This window comes from Macaca mulatta, chromosome 4, assembly GCF_049350105.2.
Source record: "Macaca mulatta isolate MMU2019108-1 chromosome 4, T2T-MMU8v2.0, whole genome shotgun sequence".
In the NCBI taxonomy this organism is placed as follows: domain Eukaryota; kingdom Metazoa; phylum Chordata; class Mammalia; order Primates; family Cercopithecidae; genus Macaca; species Macaca mulatta.
In genome coordinates this window covers 112,475,616-112,498,022 of record NC_133409.1, presented here as the reverse complement: position 1 = coordinate 112,498,022, position 22,407 = coordinate 112,475,616, and the positions used below count along the sequence as shown (strand labels likewise).

At 39.9% G+C, this 22,407-nt stretch overlaps 1 protein-coding gene across 4 annotated transcripts in view; it reads left to right on the top strand.

The window, feature by feature from the left end:
• KCNQ5 (potassium voltage-gated channel subfamily Q member 5) overlaps positions 1 to 22,183 on the top strand; it is a 567,770-nt gene extending 545,587 nt beyond the window's left edge. For 3 of the 4 annotated variants that reach the window (XM_077998865.1, XM_028846834.2, XM_077998864.1), the window contains 3 exons: positions 13,675 to 13,806; positions 15,665 to 15,791; positions 17,813 to 22,183. In XM_077998865.1, coding sequence (XP_077854991.1) covers positions 13,675 to 13,806; positions 15,665 to 15,791; positions 17,813 to 18,775 — 1,222 coding nt within the window. In that variant the 3' untranslated portion in view covers positions 18,776 to 22,183. 4 annotated transcript variants of the gene reach the window in all.
• Positions 22,184 to 22,407: the final 224 nt, after the last annotated feature.

The window sequence follows — 22,407 nt, the reverse complement described above, 5'->3', positions numbered from 1 at the left end:
ATCCAGGAGAGCAATCTGGAATATGGACAAATTTGGTAGCTGTCAGCACAGAGATAAATGGTTTGCAGAAGTCTCACCCCAGGGAGTAAAAAGAGAAGATGGTCAACACAGAAGTCTAAGGTTCACAAACAGGAGCTGCAAAAGTAAGAATGCTCTGAAGGAGACAGATTCAAAGCAGCCAGACAGATGGAAAACCAGGAGAGTGTGACAGAAGAGGAGCCAGAGGAGGAAAGTGTTTCAAGCAGGAGGCAGATGTTAACGCTGTTAAATGCCGCTAAGAGGTCAAAGAAGATAAAAAATGAGAAGGTCCTTTGAAAGTGACAACAAGGAGGTCATCCGTGACTTCGGAGAAAAATTCAGTAGAAGGAAAAGGGTTTGAAGCCAGATGGTAAATAGAACACTTTCTTAAATTACCAGAATCTTTCACTCTAATATGAACATAGATGAAGTGTCAAGAATTTCTTTGTAACTAGCAAAGGCTCATCAACTCTTCTAAAATAGCTCAGATCTGATCAGCGAACTGAAGAACCACTAATGACATTTCAGAGTTCCTGAAGTGGGTATGCAAATCAGGCCTCGCTGTTACCCTGGGTTGGGCGATAAAGTTTTTCAGTTTTCTTGCCCCTGTGTTCTTCCTGTTCTGAAAGGCACGTGTGGGACCATTATCTTCACCACCCCTCAAATGCAGTCTCAGCTGTGAATCCTTCTTACATCTCACTTCATATTTCAGGCAAGAATACTCCGTAAGTAAAGAGGAGGCACATGTTTGCCATTGTGGGTTTTGTTAAATCTACAGGCTGTTTAATCATCACCAGTTCTTAATTTTGCTGATGGCATCGCTGCTATTTTAGCAGAGGTGATGAGTCTTTGTTTGCAAGTCACTATTAAGACATTCTTGACAGTCAATCTATGACGTGTTACAGTAAAGGATGCTGCTAAAAGCACATTTTATGGATCATTGAGCACATATCTTTAAAATCAGCTAATATACTCCCTGGAATGTTCTTTTTGCTTGTTTTTGTTTTGAAGGTAATTACTTGTGGCTACATTTGCTCTGAGGCTCTGTTAAAGTAGTGTTTTCACTGAAGATGCACTTACTTTGTGAGATATTCAACCTTTTATTTGACTATAATTTAAACTGAGTTTTCTATTATTTGCTAAAAATATAGAATCTCCTATTCCATGCTAAAAATATTTCAAAGTAGTCAACATGTATAGTCAATTTATTTATTTACTTATTCATTTCACACTTTAAAATGTATGCAAGATTTTACACTCCTAAGAAAACAAAATCCCTAAATTTAGTCGCCATATCAATGCTTACAAATTCCTGGCAGGAAGGACTTCCTCGGATCTGGAAGTTCTTGCTTGGGTTTTACTACTCTTACACTCTTAAAAGAAAATCCAACAAAATCTGCAGGAGGGGTCAGGTGCAGTGGCTCAGGCCTATAAAATTTCAATACTTTGGGAGGCTGAGCTGGGAGGATGGCTTGAGCCCAGGAGTTTGAAACCAGCCTGGGAAACATAGCGAGACCCATCTCTACAAACATTTTTTAAAAAAAAAGCTCTGCAGGAGAGCCTACTAGATCCTGCATATAAAGGACAATAATGGCAAGCATTAGGAGAACAAGTCTACTTTCAGTGGTGGAAACAGTGTGGCCAGAGAATGTCTGAATGTCCTAAGTGAGCCAGATGGAATATCTGCTTGCCCCTACAGTGAGAACATCAGACAGACTGTACACACGTGGAACTAATTTACATTTCTCTATTAAGAGTTAAAACCAAGAAAATGAGACAAATCAGTGCATCCAGGGACTCCTGGGGTTCCTTGGTCTTGTCTAGTAACCCAATCTAAGATGAAAGAAGAGTGGAGGAATCCTAGGTATATAATTTTATAACTTGCTTTGCAGGTTATGAAACTGTCAGAGTTTAAATACTGTAAACACAAATACAAATCTATATTGTTGAATTATGTTTACGTATTAATAGGAAAACAGCATTAAAAACTATTCTAAATAACTAACACATATGCTTTCAATAGTGACCCAAATTATCAAGCCCTGCAGCCCTAGTTGTCTGCTGGATTTGTTCCATGATCAATTTCGAGTGAGGACTGCCTCAGGGGAAATTCTGTGATCAAAAGGCTCTGGGTCACCTGAAGGATGAGCCCTGGGGTCCGTGCTTTTAAGACAGATAGATGCTGTATTTCTCATGGAGGGTCAGAAATCAGAAGATAGAATTTTCCAAACTGGAAGAGGGAGTATTTCAGTCTGTTTTCTGATGTTTATAACAGTATCTGAAACTGAGTAGTATAAGGAAAATGAATTTATTTCTTACAGTTATGGAGGTTGGGAGATCTTAAGGCGGGAGGTGCACCTGGTGAGGGCCTTCTTGTTTGTGGGGACTCTCTGTGGCATCCTGAGTCAGCACAGGGCATCACATAGCAAGGGGACTGAGCATGCTATGTGCTAGCTTAGGTCTCTCTTCCACTTCTTATAAAGCCACCAGTTCCCCTCTCATGATAGCTCATTAATCCATTAATCCATAATTCATTCATACAGACAGAGCCCTCACGATCCAATCACCTCTTGTAAGTTCCACCCCTCAATACTGCCACTTTGAGCATAAAATTTCAACATGAATTTTGGAGGGGACATTCAAACCATAACAGAGGGATGTGAAATGCATGTCAGTAGTGTAAGTTAACCCAAATAACCACTATAAAGTGAGGGATTAAAGGAGAGAAACCCACATCCACCCCATAAACATAAGATCTGCAATCACACGGGGGCCATTCAGCAACCTTCAGAAACTTAATAATATCCCCAGAGATGAGGGTGCGAAGTAGGTAAAGGACTGTCATCTCCTCCAGAAATCATTTCTGATCACCTCTACCAGTCTGGGTTAAACACCCCTCTTCTGCATTCCCATATCACCCTGGGCTTCCCAGCACCTTGCACATCACAAAGTGAATTTTAACTGTCTGCCTACTTGTCTGTGTGCCTTACTAGACTGCAAGTGCCCCAGCAATAGGATTTGTTTCTTCATCGCTGTATCCCTGGCATCTAGCACAGAAGCTGGCATATAGTAGGCACTCAATATATGTTTGATGAATGAATGAATGGACAAATTCTCGAGTCCCACTCATCAGGCCTCACTGGGGGAGGCAGTCACATGAAGCTTATCTAGAGAGCTCCAAGCTCTGGACAAATGAGACTCTCAAATCCTATCAGAGCTCACAGTTGCAGCAACCATTGTCTTGCACCATGATTGTAAAGAGGAAGAGACTGGGGACCAAATGATCATTGTCATCACGTAGGAGGCTTCTTTAACTCTGCCAGCTCCCAGCAGTTAAAAGTTTGGAGCCTAACACAATACTCAGCACAACGTCATAGATACTCAATGAATATTCATTGAAAGAATGAATGAATCAGTCACTTTAGCACTTCCTTTCCCTTCCAAGGTTATCCTTTGAAAAATTAATGGAACTTCTTAACTACTTCTTTCATGAAACTTCAGACCTCACTCAAGGAAGGAGAGGCATTTGGGTTCTGATTAGAGATCTGACACCAAGGCACCCTGACGCCATGCCTATGGGTCTGACATGTGCGACTTAGAAGATTTTGCAAGCCGGCATGAATCATGATCACTTCTTTGCATGACAGCAGGGATTGTTCCACCCCCAACACACTCCACCACCACACGCCACCGCCACCCCAATCCTGTCTCTACTCCAGTGGCTTTCAACCTTGGCCGCACATTAGCATTACCTGAAAAGTTTTGTAAAATCTTTGGACCACGCCCTGGAACAATTAAGACAGAATTTCTGGAGGCAGGACCCAAGCATTTTTTAAAGCTCCCTAGGTGATTCCAAAGAGCAGCCAAGCTTGGGAAGTACTGCTGTCTTGACAGTCAATCAAACTGCCTCTTCAGTTCACAGTTGGCTGAGCCCTCTCCGCCCTGCACATGGTTTGGCTGCTGGCTGGGTCCGTCCATCTGTTTGGTGGTGGCAGCAGTCACTGCTGCTTCTGTTTTCTCATCGTTCTTATCGCTGCATATTCATATGCAATATTTTTACCCAAATTTAGAGGATTGGAATAAGACTTTTGTAAGATTTTAGAACTCATGGCAGCACAACAAATGCACCTACATTTCCTTATAAGTGCACATGTGTTCGTGTGTATATATAGATGTCGTCTACCCAGAGTTTCACTTTGCTTTAGTTATTTCTTCATGCTCAGAAAATTGTATGAGCAGAGTTCAGTTTCAAGAGGATGTACCAGTTTAGGGTTGTGATGAATCTTTTACACCCTCTAGTGGTACTGCTGGGACATGTCAGTTTTGTGCGATAGGTTTATTGGGCTCCTAGTCTGTTCATAACCAACAGCATCAAGGGAGACAAACCTTAGGGGTCTTTTGCTCTTTGCTGCTGTATTAGTCCCAGTGATGCAGTTTACCCTCATGAAGAAAAGAAGCAGGTGAGTATGTGACTTATTCCTCAGCCTTTTGCTGGTCCTCCAAAAGGCTGGTCATAGGTGCTTAATGAATATTCAGTGAAAGAATGGATGAATCGGCCGGGCGCGGTGGCTCAAGCCTGTAATCCCAGCACTTTGGGAGGCCGAGGCGGGCGGATCACAAGGTCAGGAGATCGAGACCACAGTGAAACCCCGTCTCTACTAAAAATACAAAAAATTAGCCGGGCGCGGTGGCGGGCGCCTGTAGTCCCAGCTACTCAGGAGGCTGAGGCAGGAGAATGGCGTGAACCCGGGAGGCGGAGCCGAGATCGCGCCACTGCACTCCAGCCTGGGCAACAGCGTGAGACTCCGTCTCAAAAAAAAAAAAAAAAAAAAAAAAAAAAGAATGGATGAATCAGTCACTTCAGCACTCCCTTTCCCTTCTAAGGTAATCCTTTGAAAAATTAGTGGAACTTCTTAACTACTTCTTGCATGAAACTTCAGACCTCTCTCAAGGAAGGTGAGACATAGTAAAAACAGGACATTCACTTAGCAAAAGTTTATTGAACACTTACTATGTGCCAGGCACATGTGAGTAAAAAGAACCATACGGCATCAAAGTGTCTTTTCATTGTTGTTATTTCGTGTTACAGTATTAAGATCTTAATGTTAAGATAATAGAGGAACCTTATGATTAAGAGCTCAAAGCTGGAGCCAAACTGGTTCACATGCTAATTCCACAATTACTGGATGTTTAACATCAGGGAAGTTACTTAACCCCTCTGTGCCTCAGTTTCTTTATCTGCAAAATGGAGATGGCAATAGTACCCTTATCATAGAATTATACTATAAAGTGCTGTCTAATATGATTATCATTTTAATCATTAAATATATCTTAAAGTTCCTAATTTAACTCTAGAATGATTTGCCCAGACATTCTTTCTAGTAGGAAATACACAAGTCATACCAAACTTTTCTTGTAAGCATGTAAGAAGCCACCAAGGTCTTCTGCTGCTTCTCCAGGCCAGTTCATGGACTTTCATTTATTCCTGGCTTCAGGGCATTTTCTCTTGGCTCTTCTTATCTAAACCAGGGGTCAGCAAACTATAGCCAGGGGATCAAAATCTAACCCAAGGGGCTTGTTTTTATAAATAAAGTTTTATTGAAATGTAGTTACACTCATTCATTTATTTATTGTCCTATGGCTGCTCGCATGCTACAGTGGCTGACTTGAGTAGTTTCAGCGGAGACCATACAACCCACAAAGCATAAAATATCTACACCTGACCCTTTATAGCAGAAGCTTTCGGGCCCTTGTCTAGACTCTGAGTTGCTCTGGACTTGCTCCCAGCTGTGTTTAGAGATTAAGACACCGAATATTTGGGCTAGCCTATGTGAGAACTAAGCATGAAACCAGATTTCACTATTCTACCTGCCAACAAGGACTCCCCTACTCCCCTGGTCTCCCCACCACCCCATCATCCTGTAGTTAAAGCCCTTAGTATATGAAATGCAAGTCTTATGGAAAAAAAATTGAAGAATTGAAAGACCTTTGGAATTCATAGTTCGATAGCTACTTTGAGACATTTTCCTCAGTGTTCAGCACCCACATTTTCCTGGTGTCTAGAATTATTGAACTCTGAGCTTCCTTGCTCCCTGTAAATAACTAGATAATGGCTTACTCTCTCCTCTTCTCAAAGGCTAATTGGGTAGCTTTTTGCTCATGATATGCCTTGGGAATATATTATATATATATATATTGCTGGAAAATATGCCTTGTAAAGCAAAACTAACAGACTCCAATGAGACTGATGTATATATCCTACAAAATGAGGTAAAGTAAGCAGACAGCCCTTAAAATTTGTGATAAAAGGTAAAACATTACAATTATTAGAGGTGGGTAACCCATTTTAGCCATGGACTGATTCCCAGAAGGGACCCTATGAGAGAATGCAGATGGCTGGGTTGAAAGGCAGATGTATTCCAAGCATGGGATCCCCTCGGGAAAGACAAGGACAGAGATGAATAAATGACTAACGTGGCTTTGGATTCATTTGCGTGAGACTGTCAGAGCATACAAGGCACAGTAGGAGGTCAGACCCATAGACAGCCTAAACATTCTCCTTAATGTTTACGAGATTGCCTGCCTGGGATTCACTCTGTGATGCAGCACCATGAGTGGAATGGTAAAAATGTGGACCTCGGCATCTGCAGTAACCTTGTTCTTACTAGTTCTGTGACCTTGAACAGGTAACTCAACCTCCTGATCTTTACTTGACCCAGATGTCAAAAGTGGAAAATTCTTAGAGTTTTAAGTTGACAGAATGCAGGTAAAGTGCTTAGCACAGCACCAGCCATCCAGCCAGGCACAACTCCTGAAGACCCACTCAACATTAAGTTGAAGAGAGCAAGATCTATGTCTTGCTCAACTTTGTGTCCCCGCCATCCAGCTCTGTGTCCAGCAGATGGATAGTGGGTGCCCAGGTTACGTTCATTGCATCATAAAGACAGAGGCAGTTCCAGGCATTCCAATGATGACCAGAGAAATAAGAAAATGCTGCAGGGGTCAAGGAGGACAATACTAAATACTCAGAGATGCTTTCTCTCAAACTTAGCTTAGACACAAATTTTCCCCTCTCTACCTTCTATTTTGATCATGAAAATCATGTACTGTCCTGGAAGAAGTGAGAGGGGATTGGGTAGAAAGAGGGAGGCTGAGATAATTGAATAATGTAAACATGTCAAGTTACGTGACCCCGCTGACCAGGCATCTTCATTCACACAGTATGATGGCTAAAACAGTTAGGAGCCCCAGAGAGCATCCCTCACACCTGGTCCTGCTTAGAGCAAGCCGGGCACACATGATTTTTGGAAGCACTGATAGCAATCTCCTAGGAATGAAAAACTGAGATTGTATTCTTTTTAGACTCCAGCCACATGTTTTCTATTGTTTTCTTGATGGTCTTTTAATACTATAAATTTCATTCAACCAATATGATTCCATCCCAACAAGCTCTTCCCTCTCTTTTCCCTGGACAGTTTTGTTTTGCTATTAGGTCTTTCTTTACATTTGCTGCTTATCACGTTGCAGTATTATGTATTCCTTGACTTCCACTGTTCTCGCCTTTCTTCTTATTTCCTCATAATGATATCTTGTTGCTTGCAATGCAGTTTCTTTGTGTGATCCTAATTACATTAGCAATCTAAGGGAAAAGAATATTATGTTTTCATGATTTTCAGTAGCAGTTCTATTTAAATGACTTTTCTGAACCACACATCGTCCTAACTATTGAATGAATGAACATTTCTTTTACTTTAGAAAGTTTTTTTATTCATGGAGGAAACTCAGAGGCTTATGCTCTTTCTGAAATGTACCTGAAGAACTTAAATCTATTCTAAGGCTTTCTTTTTTAGAAGATCCATACAAGAGTCCGCCTTGTAACAGAAACACAAACATCTTTGAACTATGGAATAGCAAATCGTCATTTATTTCTTCAACTAGCATTTAATAAACCCCCTAATACTTGCCAGGGATTATGCAGATGCTAAAGTAAAAAGCACAGTTCCTGGCATGAATAAATTCCAGTGGGTGAGACACACTGCCACAGATTTAGCTACATCACAGTGCATTTGAAAGCACAGAGAAGGACCATCTACCCCAGTGGGGGGTGGTTAGGAAAGATTTCCTAGAGCACTTGGTGCTTGAGCTGAATCTGGAACAATTAGCATTTTAGGTAGAGTGCAGAGAGATAGAATCCTGATGAATGGGCACATTGGTGACAGAAAAATCCAGATGGGCTGGAGAGCGGGCAGCATGCAGAGGAATAACTAGAGATGAGCATTTGGAGAGAGAAGCAGGGAGCTCTCACCATTCACTACTCTCTTCCCTCTAGAGCTGCCCGAAGTCTCCAGTAGGGCTTCTAAACAAATAAGCCTCCCACGTTCACTACACTCGGGGCCAAGTGTTGGAATATCAAGAGTAGAAGACATAATCCCTGCATTCAAGGGTCTTACACAGTCTGGTGGAGGAAGCTAGTATATGAGCAAATAATTATAGTGTGGTGTGTTAGATACTAAGCTAGAGGTTAATAGAGAAGAGATCAACTGTTTTGTTGGAATCATAAAAATTTCCATGAAAGAAGTGAGCTTTTTTTGAAACAAGGTCTCACTCTGTTACCCAGGCTGGAGTGCAGTGGCAAGACTGTGGAGGCTCACTGCAGCCTCGACCTCCTGGACTCAAGTGATCCTCCCACCTCAGCCTCCCAAGTAGCTGGGAGCATAGGCATGTGCCACCATGCATGGTTAATTTTTTATTTTTTGTAGAGACAGGGGTCTCACTATGTTGCCCAGGCTGGTCTCAAACTCCTAGGCTCAAGCAATCCTCCCTCCTCAGCCTCCCAAAGTGCTGTGATTACACGTGTAAGCCACTGCACCTGGCCAAAAGAAGTGACTTTAAAGCAGAGTCTTGAAAACACAGCAGGATTTCAGGAAAAATAAATAGCAAATGGAAGTAATTGAAGTTTATAATTGATTGGCTAGTGTTTTTGTGGACCTATACATACTTTATTGTTGCTGGAACCTAAAGTTCCAAGGAGGAAGTGGAAGGTGATAAGGCAAGAGAGATAGACAGAGGCCAGTTTATAAACAGCCATATAGAATGTGCTTCTAGGGAGTTTGATGTTTATCCTATAGGCCATGAAAAACTAATGAAGGACTTTAGAAGGGAGGTAATATGCCCTTACTTGCATTTTGAAAGGTTTGTTCTTTCTAAGGCTATAGCAGCGGAGATACAAATAAGGGGACAGCTTTGAGAGCTATCAGGACATGCCTGGTCTTCTTTTAACAAAAGTAAAATGACAGGGTCATCATTCTTTATATAAATCATTGATTTCAAAAATTTCTACAGGCCAGGTGCAGTGGCTCATGCTTGTAATCCCAGCACTTTGGGAGGCCAAGGCAGACGGATCACTTGAGCTTAGGAGTTTGAGACCAGCTTGGGCAACATAGGGAGACCCCCATCTCTACAAAAAAATATAAAAATTAACCGGTGTAGGGGTATATCCTTGTAGGCCCAGCTACTCAGGAGGCTGAGATGGGAGGATTGGCAGATCTGGGAGGTCAAGGCTGAAGTGAGCCATGATTGTGCCACTGCACTCCACCCGGCATGACAGAATAAGACCTTGTCTCAAAAAAATAGAAGAAGAAAAAAAGAAAGTCTATGCTTTTAAACATTCCCTCCACACTTATAAACCATAGAACCTGATTTAGAACTTTCATATCTCACTTCGAATCTCTTTAATGTTTTTGTTTTCAACCCACAACACAGCCAGTTGAGAAGATCTATTTGATCTCCATCTTCAAAAACTTAATTCTAATAAGTAAGATTTTTTTAGCCTCAGTAATACACTGGCAAATGCTGAACAACCAGCTCTTCTGGAGGAGGAAACCCTGATAGGTATTGTTTTCCAGTTTCTGTAGTGTAAATACTCCTGTCGTAACTGTTTTCAAGCTACTAATGTGACATCACTGAGCAGGAGTTGAGAAGACGAGCAATATTACATTATTAGATAGAATTCCCATGTTACAGACACAATAGAGGTGAACAACTCAAGAGCATAGACAGTAATATACAGTAAAATAATTAGGAAATGGTGAGGTTTGAGTACATATTACCTTTGTTTTTAATATAATGTACTTGATTGTAAGTCTATATAATCTAATTTTTAGTAATAGCTGTATTTAATAACCACCAAAATTCTTTTTTTTTAAATACTAGTTCTAGGGTACATGTACACAACATACAGGTTTGTTACATAGGTATACATGTGCCATGTTGGTTTGCTGCACCCATTAACTCATCATTTACATTAGGTATTTCTCCTAATGTTATCCCTCCCCCTCCCGGCCACCCTACCACAGGCCCCGGGGTGCGATGTTCCCCGCCCTGTGTCCAAGTGTTCTCATTGTTCAATTCCCACCTATGAGTGAGAACATGTGGTGTTTAATAACCACCAAAATTCTTAAAAGTAGTCAGTGCTTGGGAGTCAATGCAAGCTTGCTCAAGGCATCACTGCACATACTCCTCTTTTCTAAATAATTGAAATGATATTTATTAATCCAATTTTCACTATTTAATTCTCATACATAAAGTAGAAAAATCTGTAGGCAAAGCACTGAAAAAAAGGTAATACCACCTGAGGAGTGGTATGATGTATAAAAATAAATGACAAACCCATTAAGGGTTTTAAAATCTACTCTGTTTTGCATACTTATCATTATGTGAGTATATTGAAATAACGTAAAAGATAATCAGTTTCATTTTTAGTATTGATCAAAATTATAAGCCATGATTTTAATTTTAACTTTAGCTAGCTAGCTCATAAATAGCAAATTATGTAAGTAAAAAATGAAATTATTTAAGACCTGCATAAACTATGACTGTGTGAGTGCTAGAGTGCAATATTATCTATCAAATGCCTTCAAAATGTACTTTCTGTTAAAACATCTCTGAAAGGAAAACAGAAAAGCAACAAGCAACTTTTGATGAATTATCTGAAAGAGTGCACATAACAGCCCACCAAGAAACAACGGCAGATCCCCATTAGGGCAAAAAAGGCAGTTGGAAGTATGTGGGTTCACATCTGAGCAGATGCGTCCCAAACCACAAATGTCTGAGCTACAGCCAGAGAGAACACACTGACATATGCTGTAGCTTGTCCCTCTTCTACCACCATAGGAAAAAAAAAACTGCCAAAGATCCCACTCAGACTTCTCAGTTCTCCAGAATTGATGCCATGGGAAAACCAGGAGGTAATGTGGGAGTGGGAACCAGACAGAGCTGGGTGGAATCCTGGTTTTGCCTCATACCAGTTGCTTGTTTTGGGGGGCAAGTCACTTAAGTTCTTTGAACCTCAGTTTCCCAAAATATAAATAGGAGAAGGGAATATCTTATCAAGTGCTATTGAAGACATACAAAGTACTTCACATAACAAGTGGTAGACAGATGTTATGAAAACACAATCACACAACAACAATAAAACCACCTTGGGATGTATGAAGATGGTTTTCCTTTTTTCCTGCCCACCCAGGCATCATTAGCTGCTTTGAAGATAGCAAAGAAGGTTTCTAGGCTGTTAGATTAGCTCTTCTGGTTTTATTCCTAATATGACTCAGGTTAGAGAATCTTCTCTTTATCTCTTCCTTTCCTTCCTCCTCTTATTCAACAAATATTTTTTACTGTGTCAGAAACTGTGCTAAGCTCTAAGCACACAATGTTCAGGAAGAATAGTAACAGGCATAGTAGAAGTGGTAACAACAATAGCTAACTTTTATTAAGCACTAACTATTGAATAAAAGACATCTAGGCCAGGCGCAGTGGTTCACGCCTGTAATCCCAGCATTTTGGGAGGCCAACGCCGGCAGATCATGAGGTCATAAGTTCGAGACCAGCCAGGCCAATGTGGTGAAACCCTGTCTCCACTAAAGATACAAAAAATTAGCCAGGTGTGGTGGCATGTACCTGTAATCCCAGCTACTCAGGAGGCTGAGGCAGGAGAATTGCTTGAACCTGGGAGGTGGAAATTGCAGTGAGCCGAGATCACGCCATGCACTCCCGCCTGGATGACAGGGTGAGACTCCAACTCAAAAAAAAAAAAAAAAAAAAGCCATCCATGTCTGCCTTTACCTAATTGACAGTCTGGTATAGGGAAACATATTTACATAATCGCTCAAGACCAGAAATTTCGCATGTAACATATTTTTCTCAGTTTTTTTGATACAGGACACTAAGGCTGTATGAAACCTAAATGCTGGTAAACCAATTCGGAACCAAAGCTCAATACTAAGAAGTTAAATTAAAATTATTCTTTACTTTCTGCTGAATAATTTTGCTTAAATGTTTTTGGGGGCAAAATACAAAACCTATACTGAATAAAGAAGAGATTGGTGAAAAATATGTGGTTAGAGAAAGGGAGTAAGAATATTACAGATAAGTGATTCAGGAATAATTAGGATATAATTAATTGAAAGTTAATAATACAATTGCAAGGTAGGGTTTGGGCTTTTTAACCTATAAAACAATTTGGATTCCTGAAATCAGCTGTCACCTAAGATAGGCAATGGACGTTTTCTTTTTAAACTTTGCGTTTGTTCCTAATCTTCCCACTTTCCACCAAGTGACAACAAATTTTGTCTCAGTGACTGATTCCCAGCCTGGGATCTACAAATGTGGTAATGGAAGTCTGTAGGCCATTTAATAGTTGAAAAACACCAACAGGTTTAAATTTACCTGCAATAAGGCTACACAAACTAATTCAAATGTTATGTTTTTCTGCTTTCATGAGAAATTGCATCAAGTTATTGCAGGAACTAGTTATCTTAGGCAGATTAGCTATTGATGGCATCATGGAATTTGTTGATGAAATATCGTTTTAAAAGATGGGGCCCATGTTGCGGGAGGTATTGTAATAAGAGGTCTCTGGTTCTGAAAAGCTTAGGCTCCCTAGTTTAGTTAAGAAATATGTTATGGCGGGGACTGGTGGCTCATGCCTGTAGCCCCAGTACTTGGGAACGCTGACGCAGGAGGACTGCTTGAGCCCAAGAGTTAGAGCCTGGGCAGCATAGTGAGACCTCATCTCAAAATGAAAACAAAAACAAAAAAAAAGTGTATTATGTTGAAAACAAAAAGAACTTGGCTAGTTAATCCAGCAGTATTCTGCAGGAATAATTTATGAGGGAAAAAAACGCAAATTTCCATATTAATGTACATTTCCCTAGAGAGAATAGAGTGTTTTGCAAACACATTTGTATATCAAAAATGCATGTAGTTCCATAAAAGACCATTTTAACAGCCTTTATATTTTGTAAGGGATGTTATTACTAGGTATTATATCTTGGACTTCTGGAGATCACATGGAAAAGTTAGAATTGCATTGTGACTTTAACTTTCATTCAGGGTTTCAATGGACATTAAAAAGGAAAAACACTTAGTGTTCAGCCTCTTTTTTAGTGCATTTTTCTATTCTTAAGGTGTGTCTCACATGAGATGTTCTTAAATTGTCCACTGTAATCTCAGTCTTTTATATTACACATCTGCAGAAGCCAAAAATAATTTGACGCATGACTTTTCCCCCCGGAGTTTCTTCTTATATTTACTGGTAAATTATTTTGGTAACTTATATTAATAGTTATAAAGATTAATATGTAATATGTTCTCATACAGAATTATGAAATTTCATGTTGCAAAACGGAAGTTTAAGGAAACATTACGTCCATATGATGTAAAAGATGTCATTGAACAATATTCTGCTGGTCATCTGGACATGTTGTGTAGAATCAAAAGCCTTCAAACACGGTAAGCAAAGAAAATGTCATTCCTTGTAAAGGAATGGGCATAGAAACTATCTAGGAAGAACTTCTCTTTAGTAGAGTAAACCTCTGAACTCCATATTTTTAGTTCATTTTTAGTGGGCAAATGGAATTTGCTTTTAACATTGATTTTATTTTGCTTTTAACATAGATATAACTCAGGCATTCAAAGCATCCAACTGTCTCATTTTCCTCATCTGTAAAAATGGAAAGAAAGTTAGTTCTTGCCTCATAGGGTTGTCATGAGGATTGAATGAGTTAATGCATGTAATTCATAACATGTAACAGACCTGGCACTGTGTCTAATAAACATCAATGGTTGTTACTGATGTTTGAATTATTACTGCTGCTCCTAAATTATCTAAATTCCATTTATTATCTAAATTCTAATCGTCCTTTGGGAATAACGTAGTATGTGTCCTTCATTAAGTTTCATCCAACCATCCAACCTGTGAAGACAGGCCTTTCTCTGACCTTTATACAGTAGTAGAGTCTACTGCAGAGCACAAGAGCACTCAGAATCTTGGTGTGCTGGGCCAAAGTTGAGACTTGGCCCTTGTGTTGTTTCCCGGTCACAAGTGTGTTCACCTTGCTGTGGGCTAAGATTGAGCTCTTTCCTTCATTCATGTCCTGTATGGCTCTAGATATATAGTATCCTTCTAGTAGCATCTTATTGAGTGATTAAAAGAAATGAATTCCATATATTAATTCCAACCACATATAGTTGATTGTGATTATCTCAAAGCCAAAATATTTAGTAAGTTCAGTTTTTGAAGAGCCTTGCTTTATTATCAGCACAAATCACCAGCATTTGTGATTGTATAGTGCCCAAAATGCAAGGACTGAGTCTTGAACTTTTTTTATGTCCCCACAGCACACTTAGCCCAGTGTGAGGCATAGAATGGGCCCTTAGTAAAATACCTGTTCATCAATTGCTATAGAAATAACAATTTGTTAATTCATTCAGCAGGTAATTATTGAGCCCATCGTGTGTGCCAGGACCTGTGGACATCCAGAGACTGATAAAATAATGACCCAGACTTTGTAGTTTGCAGTTTAGTAGATTAGATGTCATGGCAGGAAGTGAGTACTGCCTATGTTTCTCTGCAGACAAAGTAAACTGGAAAATTGTCAATACTCTTGATAATTCAATTCTAAACACAAACAAAAAAAGAAGAAAGTGATTCTCATTTAGGCTGATCAAGTTTTCTTGGAAACTGCTTTAATTCATTCTGTAACATCTGTAACATGACCAGAGATTGTGGTCATATTACAATCTCTGCCTAGATGGCCATGGCCTTCTAAGTTCTTTAATAAAACTGTCTATGACTCCCAAGGTTTTATAAAGTTGAACTGTTACAGAATTTATAGAACCAATCTTGGGTTTCTAGCTCATGTATTTTCTCCAACTTGAATTCCAAAAGAAAAAGACCATAGCTTTCTTATCTGCTTATCTTTCACATAAGTATAATAAATGCTCAGAGACTAATCTGTTCTATTAATGTAAGATAACTATAATTATGATTTTTGTCATATTTTGAAATGGTTAAATTCAGGAACTGCCTGATCAGAGATAGAAACATATTACTTTGTAGTTTAGGACACTTTTACTTCAGAAGATCACCCGTAAGTGATTTTATCTTGGACCAGAATAATGAGAAAATTAATCTCATGTGTAATCTCATGTTAAAACAAGCATATCAACTGGAAGAAGTTCTTTCTTATTTCATCTTACATAAATTGAAGATAACTGTTTTTAATTTTTTTTTCCAAAACTCTTCATTCTGGCCTAGGGCAATCTCCACCTTCAGCCCTCATAATCAGATCTCCTCTTTCTCTGATAGTGTTGATCAAATTCTTGGAAAAGGGCAAATCACATCAGATAAGAAGAGCCGAGAGAAAATAACAGCAGAACATGAGACCACAGATGATCTCAGTATGCTCGGTCGGGTGGTCAAGGTTGAAAAACAGGTACAACTCAACTACGCTGGGTAACTTTTTAGCCAGAATTTTTTAAATCAAAATGTATTGCCGGGCGCAGTGGCTCACGCCTGTAATCCCAGCACTTTGGGAGGCCGAGGCGGGCAGATCACGAGGTCAGGAGATCAAGACCATCCTGGCTAACACAGTGAAACCCCATCTCTACTAAAAATACAAAAAATTAGCTGGGCGTGGTGGTGCATGCCTGTATTCCCAACTACTGGGAGGCTGAAGCAGGAGAATGGCGTGAACCCGAGAGGCGGAGCTTGCAGTGAGCCGAGATGGTGCCACTGCATTCCAGCCTGGGCGACAAAGCGAGACTCCGTCTCAAAAAAAAATAAAAATAAATAAATTTTATTATAGGCAATTGTATGTATTACAGTGATTATTTTAAAATAAATAAAATCACAAAATAGTGAATAAAATTAAATGTTCTTTGTGTGTAGATAGTGCTCTCTGAAATACTTTGGATTTCCATTTAAGGAATAGAAAATTTCATCTCATCAATTAATAGTTAATTGGAACCAACTGTAGATTTCCAATAGTTGAAAATTGTTTAAAAATAACAAAGATCTATTCTTCATTTGTGTTTTGGTTGTTTTTATTGTTTCTTTTTTTGGGTCACTACTTTTCTCTTTTTTTTTTTTTTTTTTTTTTTTGAGAGAGTCTCACTCTATTGCCCAGGCTGGAGTGTAGTGGCATGTTCCCGGCTCACTGCAACCTTTGCCTCCCAGGTTCAAGTGATTCTTGTGCCTCAGCCTCCCAAGTAGATGGGATTACAGGCATGTGCCACCACACCCGGCTAATTTTTGTATTTTTAGTAGAGACAGATTTCACCATGTTGGCCAGGCTTGTCTCAAACTCCTGACCTCAGGTGATCCACTTGCCTCGGCCTCCCAAAGTGCTGGGGTTACAGGCAAGGGCCACAGCACTCATCAGGTCACTCCTTTTAACAATAAAACAAGGCCAGGTGTGGTGGCTCACGCCTGTAATCCCAGCACTTTTGGAGGCCGAGGCAGGCAGATCACAAGGTCAGGAGTTCAAGACCAACCTGACCAACATGGTGAAACCCCATCTCTACTAAAAATAAAATAAAATAAATAAAACCTTATTATAACTCTGATGACACATTGAATGTTTGTTAACCTCAAGTCTGTTGTATCTTCATATAAAAAGACAATTTTCCAGAAATCAAATGGCTCCCCCAATTGAATCGAAAATACTTCATGTATTAATTCTGGAGCATTTTGTACCTTTTTTTATATATACCTTTAAATTCAGAATCACCTAGAGTGATACTTAACGTCTTGATTTCATTATAGAATAAGTTCCTTACTAGACTTCTGTAGTTTCAGAATGTCTTCATAGAGGAGACTTAGGAAAGACAATCTGGCGTGAATGGGAAGTCTTTTTTTTTTCTTTTTCCAGACAGGGACTTCTCTGTCACCCAGGCTGGAGTGCAGTGGCACAATCATGGCTTACTGCAGCCTCTACCTCCTGGGCTCAGTCAATCCTCCCAATTCAGTCTTCCTAGTAGCTGGGACTACGGGCAAGCACCACCACACCTGGCTGATTTTTGTATTATTTTTGGTAGAGACGAGGTCTCGCCATGTTGCCCAGGCTGGTCTCAAACTCCTGGGCTCAAGTGATTCTCCTGCCTCAGTCTCCCAAAGTGCTGGCATTACAGGCGTGAGCCACTGCACCCAGCCTGGAATGGAAGGTCTTAAAGTTGTATTTTTATAGTGCTTATATGACTTTTGAGAGGCACTATTTAAAGAAGTGGCGGAGGGAGAGATGCTAATAAAGACTATATAGAAGCCAAAGTGTCCCTATCTTCCTAAGTCCTCCTCTGACCCCATCATTGCTAAATGCTACATTCACTAAAGGTCAAGACTGCATCGTACTTTATGTTCAATATTTCTTTAAATGTGTTGGCACATTTAGAATTTAAAAATGAAGTCCATTCCTAATAACAGATTATACTCATGTGTAACCATTTTCCTCACTTCTAGGTACAGTCCATAGAGTCCAAGCTGGACTGCCTACTAGACATCTATCAACAGGTCCTTCGGAAAGGCTCTGCCTCAGCCCTCGCTTTGGCTTCATTCCAGATCCCACCTTTTGAATGTGAACAGACATCTGACTATCAAAGCCCCGTGGATAGCAAAGATCTTTCGGGTTCTACACAAAATAGTGGCTGCTTATCCAGATCAACTAGTGCCAACATCTCAAGAGGCCTGCAGTTCATTCTGACGCCAAATGAGTTCAGTGCCCAGACTTTCTACGCGCTTAGCCCTACTATGCACAGTCAAGCAACACAGGTGCCAATGAGTCAAAGCGATGGCTCAGCAGTGGCAGCCACCAATACCGTTGCAAACCAAATAAACACGGCACCCAAGCCAGCAGCCCCAACAACTTTACAGATCCCACCTCCTCTCCCAGCCATCAAGCATCTGCCCAGGCCAGAAACTCTGCACCCAAACCCTGCAGGCTTACAGGAAAGCATTTCTGACGTCACCACCTGCCTTGTTGCCTCCAAGGAAAATGTTCAGGTTGCACAGTCAAATCTCGCCAAGGACCGTTCTATGAGGAAAAGCTTTGACATGGGAGGAGAAACTCTGTTGTCTGTCTGTCCCATGGTGCCAAAGGACTTGGGCAAATCTTTGTCTGTGCAAAACCTGATCAGGTCGACCGAGGAACTGAATATACAACTTTCAGGGAGTGAGTCAAGTGGCTCCAGAGGCAGCCAAGATTTTTACCCCAAATGGAGGGAATCCAAATTGTTTATAACTGATGAAGAGGTGGGTCCTGAAGAGACAGAGACAGACACTTTTGATGCCGCACCGCAGCCTGCCAGGGAAGCTGCCTTCGCATCAGACTCTCTAAGGACTGGAAGGTCACGATCATCTCAGAGCATTTGTAAGGCAGGAGAAAGTACAGATGCCCTCAGCTTGCCTCATGTCAAACTGAAATAAGTTCTTCATTTTCTTTCCAGGCATAGCAGTTCCTTTAGCCATACATATCATTGCATGAACTATTTCGAAAGCCCTTCTAAAAAGTTGAAATTGCAAGAATCAGGAAGAACATGAAAGGCAGTTTATAAGCCCGTTATCTTTTAATTGCATGAAAATGCATGTTTAGGGATGGCTAAAATTCCAAGGTGCATCAACATTAACCCACTCATTTAGTAATGTACCTTGAGTTAAAAAGCCTGAGAAACCAAACACAGCTAATGCTATAGGGTGTATGAATATGTCAAGTTTAGGTCATTTAGAAGATTTGACACTGTATTTTGAAATTATGGGAGTAAACACCTTCAAATTTCAGGCATTTCTGCTTTGTGACTAAATACAAACTACATTTTCAAGATTAGGCCATAATGTATATTTAAACACAATGGCTATCAACAGCTGCTAATAAGGTATCAACTAAAGCAGAATTGGGGAACAATAGAAATGGCTGCTTATTTCAAGATATATTTGCCAACCCGTTCCTATTCAGTCATTTTATTATTAATGTAATTTGAATGTCAATTTGTGTGCTTTTGGTGATTTAGCGCTGTGGCAAGCAATTTTGCACATCATTTTCATGTTGTTCTTTATGACACGAATGTTCTTCAATTAGAAAATGTGCAAATAATGAAATTCAGGGCCAGTGGGGCAAATAGACTATCCGACATATTTGACTTTATGAAAACGTATTCCCTAATGGCAGAATCAACTTTATAAGTGGTCAACTTCTACACAAGCGTATGAAATACTGGTCAGTAGAACAGCCATTGTGATTGGACTGGTTTCTCTGCAGTGGCGCCAACCCCAGGCTTGCCAGTACTGCCCATGTAAAGGGCAAGTGTGAGAAGCTATTCTCATTTTGCTGACATACAGGTAGGACCCTGGGGGACAGGACATTTGAGTGGGACTGAGATAGGAAAGGCTTGAAAAGAATCCAGAAACACCACCAGGATGTTGGCAAAGTAAAAGAAAATGACTTCCCCCTCAAAGGGCATGAGAGGGAGAGAAACAAACCAAAATAGAAGAACTAGACTTTTTAGAAAATGAGTATTGCTAGGGAATTCAACTACCTAATCTTCCCTTATTCTTATATATAAGCAGAGAATTTTTGCAAGGTATTTATTTTTTAATATGCCCTGAATGTCTTTTGCTATTATGTGTACATTTTGCATATGAAAGTCTAAGACGAAACTTCCTTTACTTTTTATACTGTAGTGAAAATTTTCTATTCTTCCCAAGAATATTGTCCCAAATCTGAAATTACTGGTTCAATTTCCTGATATAAACATTTACAATTAGAAGCTAGATAGTACTGGCAGGGTCTGCACATCAGAACTTAAATATATCACAGCAGCAAAAAGACCAAGGGAAACAAAACGACAAATGTATTTATCAGAAAGCAAGCAATGCTGACTGCTTGTTAGAAACCCGTCTAGCTATCTTAGGTCGTCAGAACTTCAGCCAACATAATGACATTCAAAAGAAAAGAACATAAGAGATAGCATCAATTCAATTAAACCCTAGCCACAGGAGGATTCAAGAAAGGAAGTTGTTTCCTTGGCAGACATTAATGCTGCCCCCAGAAGTACTTCTCCAGCAGCCAAGCAGATGATCAGGGTTATCAAGTGGATGTTCAAAGGAAGAAGGAGGCCCTGAACTCCACCAATCCTCCCCAGTCCTCCCCAGCCCTCCCCAACAGGTTTTCTCCATCATTGACTCTCCCCTGCTTTTCTTCATTAACTCATTCATTCCCTGCCAGAATGTTGCTTCTGAACTTCACCAGGCCTTAACCAGCCTCCATCCCCAAGTCAACCAGCTCTCCGCTTTACCTAAAATGTGCTTCTCAACCTTTTAGAACCTTGTCCCTTTTGATAAACATGGAAATTTTTAAAGCTTCCTCTTCTCATCCCACTTGGATTCTGAGACAGTTGGAATCATTTAGAATCTTTTTGGCTGCTGGAAACACATAGAAGATAAAGGCTAAATTTTACACTTCAGTTAAGACTTTGTCAATCCTTTTAAGCAATTGTTTTCATTTTCAAAATACAGAATGTTAGTAAATTATGAAAATCAATTTTTCATCTTCATTCAACCTGAAGTGATGATTCCCCCTCCCAAGATTCCCCCTTCCCAAGAACATTGCATACACACACATACACACACACACCCCTCCACTGACCTAAAGCCACACACCTGCCATGACTGGGCAGGCTGTCTCCCAGTATTAACAGAGGAAGAGGAGGGAGGCAGCAACTTTCAGGTAGCACTGATTCTTGGACATACTCTGTCCTGGGTCGAACCCCACTGGCAGCAGGAATTCTGAATGTATTGGGGACCCCTCCTTAGGCTTCGTTAAGCCTCAAACACAGTACAGCTCACCCAGCATTGCTGAAGACCGAAGATTCAGAAAGAAAACCTACACACAACACTGAGGTCTTAATCATAGCAAAATGTGATAAACCATGTTGTGAAAAACTTTTATACATTGAAGCCATGACCATTTTGTGTCTATCTTACTCTAGCACAAAAATTGGGGGATGTTAAAAGATAGTTGTGTGGAAACTGTAAGGTTCTGTCTGTCGCGTTACTCTCTGTGGAAATGAGAGGGGTCTCCCATTTACACTAAGCAAAGTTCCATTGGTCAGTTTTAATGATGTCTTGAAGCACAATTTAGCTGAGCACTGAGTAGCCATATGCTTTCTCAGTACAAGTGTGTCTGCCTTCAACATGTAGGGTTGATCAAGCTATTACTTAATTGCAAATATCCCTTGTATGAGATTAACTAAAAAAATTTTGCTATGTCTGATCTAAATGTTTGCATTTTGTTCAACTAAATATTTGTAGATTGCAAGTTTTGTTTAAAATAACTTTATTGAGTTTTTAAGTCCTGATCTGTTCTAAGGTGCCTTTCTCACCTCCCATTGATTCAGTGATTCTGAAGTTCTTAATTTGCAAGTAAAATAAGTCTACTAGAGAGGAGGAAATCAGGCACAAAGTGACCAATTCTCATGCCCATTTGCAAAGCAAAACTATAAGGATGATGAAACCTGGGTAACTAAATTAATGGATCATTTCACTAAATCAGATTGAGGAAATATCATCAATATTAACTTGTCTCCCTAGAAGCTGATATTTTTCGCCTTAAATGACATGGTTGTGTTTTTGTAAAAGAAACTTAATCTAATATAATTATGTGCATTTAAGTGAGCAGTTCTAAGTCATGTATGACAATGCAATTGTCTGTTTCCTGAAAACAAATAAATCAGGAACACCATATCCATTTCAAGCTACCATTAAAGTGTAATTTCCTTTGCTCTCTTCTACTGGGATTATTTGTTTTAAAGTAAAACATTAAAAAGATGTCTATAAACAGCTAGTGTGACTATTTTTATCTGGAACTAACTAGATGGTTCTGAACTGACTGGACCAAGTCTACCAAACTGACTGTATACAGATTTTGGACTGAAATACAAAAATTATCTTTTTGCAGTGTTACTGAAGAAGTCTTTGGTATTTTGGGAAGGGGGGAGATTTGCATATGCTCCTGGGGTTTTTGTGAGAAATATTAATTCGAAATTGATTGTAACTCACATACC